The sequence below is a fragment of the Dermatophagoides farinae genome, chromosome 4 (assembly GCF_024713945.1).
Source record: "Dermatophagoides farinae isolate YC_2012a chromosome 4, ASM2471394v1, whole genome shotgun sequence".
NCBI classification, from domain to species: domain Eukaryota; kingdom Metazoa; phylum Arthropoda; class Arachnida; order Sarcoptiformes; family Pyroglyphidae; genus Dermatophagoides; species Dermatophagoides farinae.
The window spans coordinates 3,219,567-3,228,583 of record NC_134680.1 but is presented as its reverse complement, the minus strand read 5'-3'; the positions used below and the strand labels follow the sequence as shown (position 1 = coordinate 3,228,583).

The 9,017-nt window shown below is 28.3% G+C and overlaps 1 protein-coding gene across 3 annotated transcripts; it reads left to right on the top strand.

Moving 5' to 3' along the window:
- The first annotated feature begins 64 nt into the window (after positions 1-64).
- On the top strand, positions 65-8,530 carry LOC124490016 (uncharacterized). 3 transcript variants are annotated; one of them, XM_047052482.2, is made up of 4 exons: positions 65-1,210; positions 6,662-6,807; positions 6,929-7,160; positions 7,279-8,530. In XM_047052482.2, exons 1-4 carry the CDS (start codon positions 682-684, stop codon positions 7,287-7,289), a joined length of 918 nt encoding a protein of 305 aa, XP_046908438.1. In that variant the 5' UTR covers positions 65-681; the 3' UTR covers positions 7,290-8,530. The 3 variants fall into 3 exon arrangements, with proteins under 3 accessions (XP_046908438.1, XP_075586109.1, XP_046908437.1); XM_075729994.1 differs by having other exon boundaries at positions 432-1,210; positions 6,929-7,062; positions 7,269-8,530; XM_047052481.2 differs by having other exon boundaries at positions 432-1,210; positions 6,929-7,156.
- The last annotated feature ends 487 nt before the right edge of the window (positions 8,531-9,017 follow it).

Below are 9,017 nucleotides of genomic sequence, written 5' to 3'. Positions count from 1 at the left end.
AGGAAAACAAAAAAAAAATACACCATTGATCAACAAACAATTATGAAATGTTGATTGTAATATACGGTTATTGTTGTTCGGTCGGTCGGTTTGGTTTGTCGGATGGATAGGAGTAACGACCACATAAACAAAACACCCAATTGCAACAGCAACGACAATGAAAATCCCGAAACCAAAATTACCGCAAAAAGGAAATTGTTTTGTTTTTTGTTTTTTTTGGTTCGCTGCAGTTATTGGTTTTTGTCATCATCATCGTCGTTGTCGATGATGATGATGATGATAAGAATAACTAACCACTGAATAATAATGTAAAATCCATCAGGAAAAGCGAAAGAGAAAAACTCAAATCACTAAAAACGAAAAAAAAATGAAGCTCACAGCAACCAAAGAATGGAATCGTGGTGGAAATAGAATCGAATAAGATTTGTGTGTTCAAACAACAACAACAACAACGTAAAAAAAGAACACACTTTTTTCTGTTATTACTCCACGGTGTTTTAGTGTTCGAATCGATCAAACAAAATACGTTCGATTCGATTTTTTGATCAATTTTTTCAATTTCACCTTGTTTGTTTCATTTTCAGTTCATTGGATTTTTCTTTATTCTGATTTTTTTTCACTGTTTTGATCATCATCACCATTCATCGATTCAGTGATACAAATTTCTATCCTTATGTAATAATGGGATGCACAACATCAACACAATTGATGCAAAATAATAATGGTGATAAACGAACAATATCCGATATCGGTTGTCCATCCACAAATCAAACGGATCATATTAATGATAATTTCGGTGGTTTTGGTGGTGATGATAAATCAATCATTAAAGAACCAAATGAATCAATGAAAAGTGATGTAGCTACAATTGGTACAGCCAATACATTGATTGCTAATGATGATGATGAAATCATAATGAATTCATCATCATCAATAATGAGTTTTGATATCAATGATAATAATGATGATGATGGCCATTCTTCATGCACATCAATTTATCATCATCATAAACATCCAAGTCCATATATTCATAAACAATTGGCAAATATACAGCAACCACCGCCATCATCAGCAACAACATCGACCATATTTGAATTAGATCCAAATGATGATATGGATGATCGTGCTAGTACAAGACCATTAATGTCGATTAATGATCTACAACAAGCAACAGCGGCAGCTATCGCTGCTGAACATCGTGAACAAAAAAGTAAATATAAATTCCTGTAATATTTCTACTCACCATTCATAGATGACGTTACTGTAGCATTTAATCTTATTCAAATTCTGATTGTCTATAAAAATCGATGTGTGTGTGTGTGTATGTTATATTGTAATTTTTTTTTATTATATATTCTTTTGTTTCTAAATTTAAATCTAAAATTAATTGCCCCGGTGTTCCTAACATTTCTGTCATTGAAAAGCAAATACCATTTTTTTTTTGAATGAAATAAGAATGTTCAACAAAACATAAAGTGTAAATTGCATTTTAATGGTTCACCTTCTTCATCTCTCTTTTCCTTTCATATCTTTTTCAATCGGTGAAAGTCATCATTTATTTTCCATCAATTTTGTTCTATAGATTACTGATGATGATGATGATAAAAACGGTTGCATTACATGTATACAAAGCGTGACTTTACGACTAAAGAAATAATTTTTTTTTTCGCACTGATTATAGAACATATTGTCCAGTAAAAAAAAAAAAGATAATTAATCTTGATATGTGTCAAACCACCCTCTACACACACACACAAACACTCATTCGATATTGACGCCTTTTGTAAAAGCATATAAATATATTAACTACCTAAACATATAAAATATAGAACACGAAAATTCAAAGATCAATCAATTCCGTAAAAAAGAAAAAATGTTCATTTAGCATTTGACTTTTGTATGCATGAATAGTTGACTATACTGATTGTCACCATCATACCAAGTGAGATTCAGAATTTCTAATTTTTACACTTGACTGCCGTATAAATCTAATATATAGATCTCCATCTGTGGATATCAACCAAAAAAAAAAAATTTTTTTTTTTTGATCTGAACAATACAGATGTTGAGAATCTGATAGGCAGATGTTTCACCTTTTGTTCGGATGATCGAGAATAAAACAAGCAAACAAACATAAAAACAGTGAATCCTTTAGGCCCAGAAGACCAGATTTTCTGTTTTCTGTTTTTTTTGATGTTCAACTTTTTTTTCTGTCTACATTTTTTTTCCACTCGTTAAAATTACCACTTCATTTTTATTCATTTTTTTTTAAATTTTTCATGTCAATAAAAAAAACAGAAAAAATACATTTGACAGGTAAAACAAACAATAGAAAAAATTGATTCAAAATATCAAAGACACATAGTCCTTCCTGTCATAGAAAAATCAACCCATCACCTGATCTCAAAGTTTTATGACAGAAAAAAGAGCTTTTTCTAGTATCAGTCAAACGTTATTTTTTTTTCTTTAGTTGTCAACCTGGTTGTTTCGAGTGACCAGAATGCTTAATTGAATGAATGTGTGTGTGTGTCTCTTATTATATTCGATCTGTGAATGTTAAAAACATTCAAAAAAATTATCACACTACAGTGAACGAGACTTGAATATGTTGTGTAATATATATATATGGATTGTAGCCTGAATATTTTCCTATTTACAAAACTAAACTATTATATTTTACAAAATGCGCAATTGCCAGATATTCACTATCTATGGTTATCTGATTTTTTTTCTTTTTTTTTTGCTTTTCCTTTTGTATTCTGCTAAAGAAAAAAAAAGAAGAAGAAGCCTATATATAACCATCATCAATATATAATGTAGTCAAGAATTTTTTGAATGAATAAAAATTCTTTCCATTTTACATTCATTCTGTCGTTGCGTTTTGTCGATGACGGTGGTAGTTTTAAAAGATTCATTTTCTTCTTTTTTTTCATTTTCATAATCTGATTATACATATTTGGAAAATAAAGATGAAAAAAAATTCTCGTTTTCAATTGAGTGTGTGCCATACGTCTTAATTAAAACATACAAACACTATCAACGTGTCTAATCAACGTGTTTTTTTTTTTGGTTAAAAACTGAACTCCATATTCACGGCAACTAACATTACGGTGTTGCATCATAGCGATTGTACTTTAATGTTTTATGTGTTTTAAAAAATTTATTAAAAATTCCATTTTTTTCTGCTTCTTACACAATCAAGTGGCAACAAAAACGACAACGACAACAACAACGAGTGTGATAACTACAAACCATCAAGTAAATACAACAACGTTTTTTTTTGTCATATCAATATTGTTATTTGCAGAATTGCCATAAGTGGTAAATTATAAGTTGCAAAATGAAACAGAAACATATAGTATAAACAAAATTTTCTAGATATACAACACGAAAAAAAATTACAACAACAACAACAACAGCGACAAAGTAAACAAAAAAAAACAATAACAAAAAAAATTGTCTTGTTACTTTCTGGTCCAAGGAAACATCTTGTTTCGATTTTTGGCCACAATCTTGTTGCACAAAGAATCATTTATAAATGGTTTTTCTTTTAAATTTTTTTTTCATATCTGGCTATGTCACTATTGGGAATTTTTTCTTAGACAAAAAAGAAGAGGAAAACAAATTGGACAAATTTTTTTTCCATTTGAAAATTTCCATTAATTTTTTTTTTGTTTCTTTGCGACCATCGTGATCATCATTATGATGATGATGATGATGATGATGATTCCCAGCATTGCGAGTTTTTGTATCTTTATGTTTCTCCAATGAAGGCCAAAAACTCACTAGGAATCATCTGTTTTTTTTTTCTTTGAATTTGAGCGACCACAATTTTTTTGGAATTTTGTGTGTGTGTGTTTGGTCTTTAAAAAAAATGAATGAATGCGGATTTTTTTTGTTTCAAAATTGAAATGTGAAAAAAAATTGATTCAATTGTCCATAACAAAACAAAAGCAATTCAATTGAATCGAGCGTGATGTGAATGAAAAAAAAAATGAATGTCTGTTTTCATTAATTTCATTTCTTTTATTTTCTAATCATAATAATTTTTAAATAATATTTGACACATTCTTTTCGCACACTTTTTCTCATAATAATACGCCCATCATTCATTCATTCATCCACGCCCATCTAAAGAATCTGGTAAATTTTTTGTTTTGTTTTGTTTTTTTTGAATGTTAGCTTCACTTCATTGCATTTCTTTTTTTTTTATTTTAAATCCATTGACAGAATGGAATTTTTTTTTTATATTTTTTGTTTCGTCCAAAAGAAAATACTTTTGTTTCATTCGATTCGATTATTATCCAATTGTCAGACTTTTTCATAGTATTTTTACTTTTACATATTTTTGTAATGAACAATTCCTTTTTATTTGAAATTGAATTTAACATTTTTTTGTTTGTCTTTTTTTTCTGGTCTCCGAAATCGAATTTTTCAAAATTTAAATTTGAAATTTTGTAGCTATGATTTTTGCCGAAATCGAATTTTTTTTTCTCTCACTGATATTCGACACATGCACAGCATTTTTCAACATTTTTATTTTTTCTTTCTCTTTTTCTTTATTCCATCATCCAGTGAATTCCATAAACTTTTGTTTGTTGAAAGAAGACTTTCATTTCTGTTTTATTGTGAAAATCATTTCCGGGTTTTCATTTGGTTTATCACTTTGGTGAAAAAAAAGTTTATTTCAAAATATCAACAACAATCGGATACCACCACCACCACATATGGTGTAGCTATCTGATCCATTTTTGTCATCATCATCATTTGGAATTAAATATAAATGGATTTTGGACGTTTTGTTTTTCGTTAGAATTTTGTATGATTCTTGATCATTTTATTCTGATATGCATACATAAATACTGAATGTATGCAGCAATACAAACAAATGATAATCTAGATTCTAGAATCATCATTTATTATTATTATAGTCTTTAATTCTGCTTGCTTTTCGTATAATTTTTCCATTTCATCGAATATTAACGACAATGACAATGATGAGCGGAGAGAGAAAGAAAGAATCCCTTAATATTATAATATTCATTTCCAAAAAAAAAACGAAACGAAACGAAACAAAACATACATTTGTTTTTTGTATATTGTGATCAATTATTAAATGACAATCGAATAATCATTGATAATTGTTGTTTTTTATTGTTCGATTGATGAGAATTATAATCTAATCTAATCAAATAATAATCAAAAGCATGACCATGGTCACTGTATTTTACATGCATGAATAGCGATAACCTTAATCGATAATATCATTGTCATTCATTCAGTCATTAAGTTGTTTCTCAACATTCAATATTTGGGCGTTATTTTTATATATTTTTTAGCTCTTAGTACTAACTGTCAAATGAAGATTCACAATTCATATATTCTATCATGTCATTTGAATTTTTATTCCTATTTTTTTCTTCTTATGAATGATTAAAACTGACTATGGTAGAAAGAAAAAAATACAATAATCATCGTCATCATTTGTTTTTTGTTCTATTTGCGTTGTAGATGTCTTATTAGCCATTGTTTTTGTGTGGCCATTTTTTTACATACATACACAAACATAGATAGGATTTTTTTTTCTTGAATTATTCTTGTTGTTGATGTTTCGAGTCCAAATTCCATTTTCCTTGATTAAAACATAATGATGACAAAAAAAGCTGAATCATGAATCATGATGGAAATTTGTTTTTCTAACGTTTGTCGACATTAAAACTACCATATCTTATATAACAACTTCCTCTCTTATTTATTTTTTTTGGAATATAGAATAAAACCTAATTATTATTAATGAACAAACAAACAAAGAATATGATTTCCGACAATCATTTGAACAAAAAAAAATTAAACCATTTCATGTTTGTTGTTTCATCCAAACAAAAAAAAAGAAACTCATGTGTGATTAGATCTGAACAGATAAAAAGGCACATAATAAAAGATGATGTTATGGGTGTGTGTGTGTGTGTGTGACGTATGCGATGGAGTGTATGTGAATTATAACGAATAAACAATAAACAAAAAAAATTTCCAGGTAATTTAGCCCGATAGCTACTGTATACGAACACAAAATTGAATTGGCCCACATTTTTCATGGCTTTTTTACTTTTCATTATATTCTCTTTTGGATATTTTTCTGGCTTTTTTTCTGCAAATTTTCATTATTATTATTATTATTATTATCATGCTCATGATTATGATGATGATGATGATGATGATAATAGAATTAAATGAACCTTGTCCGTATATTTCTATTTTTTTTTATTTTTTTGTTAGCCGGTAATTTTACAATATTCACTACTATATTAAAAAGGTTTGAATTGAAAACTGAATGAAAATGGTTAAAATGTAGGGGCTTATAGAAGAAAAAAAATGGATGGCAATCAAACACCGCCTACATATTGAATATTTGGGTGCATTTTCCATATCGATCCATTCTTACCTTTTAATATCGATATTGATTTGTGGTTTCATTTGATTTTGCCTGGAAAAAATAAATAAATTTACCACAAATAAAAGAGAAAATTAAATGAAATGAAATGCCATCAATACTAGAATCAATATGATTTTATTTTTTTTTCACAAGATATTTTCACATTTTTTTATATAAGATAAAGGTATTAATTGAACTCAAAACTTTAACATATTTTCTTTGGTTTAGAAATTGTCAACAAAACGACTACAACATCTATGACAACAATAATTGATGAAAACGACAATCAAACGATAACTGAAACCATTACTTTTAGCAGCAATACTAATAATAATAACAATACTAACAACAATAATAAAATGGCCGAAGAAGAGGTAAAAATAGACAATTTCAATTCAATTGTCATAAAATGTAATATATTTTTTTTCTCTCTATAATAATGGCCGTTCTGGAACACACACACACACCAATCCTATGATATAATAATATATATAGGTTGATATTGATCTTAATGATCCAGAGGTAGGAAAAGCAGCTGTAAAAATACAGGCTGGTTTTAAAACTTTTATGGCTAGCAAAAATAAAAATAAAACTGAGCCATCAAAGGAACAGCAGCAACAACAACAAAGTTCCAAAACAAGTAGCGATAAAAAACCTAATTCCAATGATTGTGGTGGCAATGGTGATGACGATGACAAGTCAAAAGCAATTGACGAAGCGTTAGTAAGTAAGGAGTAATGATTTTATATCATTTTTTTCCAAGAAAATTTTTATAGCCGTTTACAATAATGAAAAAAAACTTTGTTTCTTTTTCTACCAAAATAAAAATAAAAATAAAAAACCAGGCGGAAATTGACCTAAATGATCCGGATGTAGAACGTGCAGCACAAAAAATTCAATCATCATATCGTGGATTTCAACAGAATCGTAAATCAAAAACAATGACTACCGAAACCACATTCGAAAAGAAAACATAGTATTTTTTTCAACAAAAAAAAAAAACAAAACAAAAAAATTTCACTTTTAAAAATTTTCAATTAAATATACAACAATACACACCCACACGCACTTCTATATTTAATTATAGCAGACACTATTATATTATATTATTATACTTCATCATTCTTTTTAACTAATTTCACCTATGCGATGCGCACAATCAAGCCAAAGCAAAAAAAAAAAAAAAATAATTATATACATTATTTTAATTTACATTCTTCTTCATCATCTTTAAACTATATATATAATATATTCTTTGAAATCAAGACATCATAAATACCCATGAAAACTGTGGTATTTAACATGAAAATGCTTTTTTGACAATCTAAATACATACAACACACACAGTAGACCACCGAATATACATATGAATGAATTCAATTTTTTTTTTTGATGATTATAAACCCGTAGCAAACTTTTCATACATTGACAACAATAACAACAACAGTCACTTGAAAAAAATGGAAAAATTTTCCTTTCTTCTAAGGGCCCTAGGTTCTCTCTCTCTTTCTTGATATATTTGTAGAAACATGTAGGAAAAAAATGTAGAATAAAAAAAATTCCATAAATTCATTGATGCAATAAACACACACACATACACATTTACAAAGCACACAACAGATTTTCAGAATACGATTAAACAAAAAATCAAACGACCGACGGAATAAATGAATGAATGAATCACAGGTTTTTCATTTTAGATTCGCTTGATTCACACATTAGCAACGAATAGAAAACCTTTGAAATTTTTTTTTTCTTAAGAAAAAACGAAAGTTTTTTTTCTTCACACACACACACACATGGTATCATAAAAGCCTTATCATAAATCAAGAGTCAAAAAAGAAAAAAAAACAACAACAACAACAATTTCCTCGCCTCTATTCTCTATTGATTGAAACCTGGAATAATTTCATCATCATCAACAACAACAACATTCATTGAAAATAAGAAACTAAAAAGGAAAGTAAATACTATATCACATTTGCTGTATATTATGTCTTGTGTGTGTGTGTGTGTATTAATGATGTTGTTGATGATAATGAAATGCAATTTTGCAAAAAAAAAATAAATAAATTCCTTATTCTTGGCCTTTCGTTTCTCTTTGTTCTAATTCAATTTCAGATCTCCTTGTTGTGTCCAACAACAACAACAACAACAACAAGGGGTAGTAAGAAAAAGTTTTTTAACGAATAGTGATTTCAAAACAATTTTCTCAAAGTCGTTGATGTGTTATGTGCTATTGTTATGATTTAGTAGCCGTTGTCGTTGTTCTATAGTCATCATAAATTCATCAACGTCAAATGTGAAAAATTTCTTCTTCCTCTTCTTTTTTTTTCTTGTTCTTTTTCTGTTCTTAGCTATCGTTTTGGTCGAACTACCAAAATAAATTTTCATCATCATCAGTTAGAAAAAAAATGATGCCAATGTTTGGATAATAACAACGCAAGGCAACGATATTTTCACCATCCGGTTCGATTGTCCCGTCGTGAATATATCAAGTTTTTTTTATGATTTGGTGGTCGAAGAATCAAATAAATATAAAAAAGAAAAAAAAAGCAAACCAACCGGAAAATTGAAAAAAATA

What these genes read in the sequence shown, in the direction of transcription:
- LOC124490016 (XM_047052481.2), top strand. Translation starts at nt 682, where the DNA reads ATGGGATGCACAACATCAACACAATTGATGCAAAATAATAATGGTGAT. An exon ending in TGAACATCGTGAACAAAAAA is followed by an intron (nt 1,211 to 6,661) that starts GTAAATATAAAT and finishes TCTTTGGTTTAG; the next exon opens with AAATTGTCAACAAAACGACT. An exon ending in ATAAAATGGCCGAAGAAGAG is followed by an intron (nt 6,808 to 6,928) that starts GTAAAAATAGAC and finishes TAATATATATAG; the next exon opens with GTTGATATTGATCTTAATGA.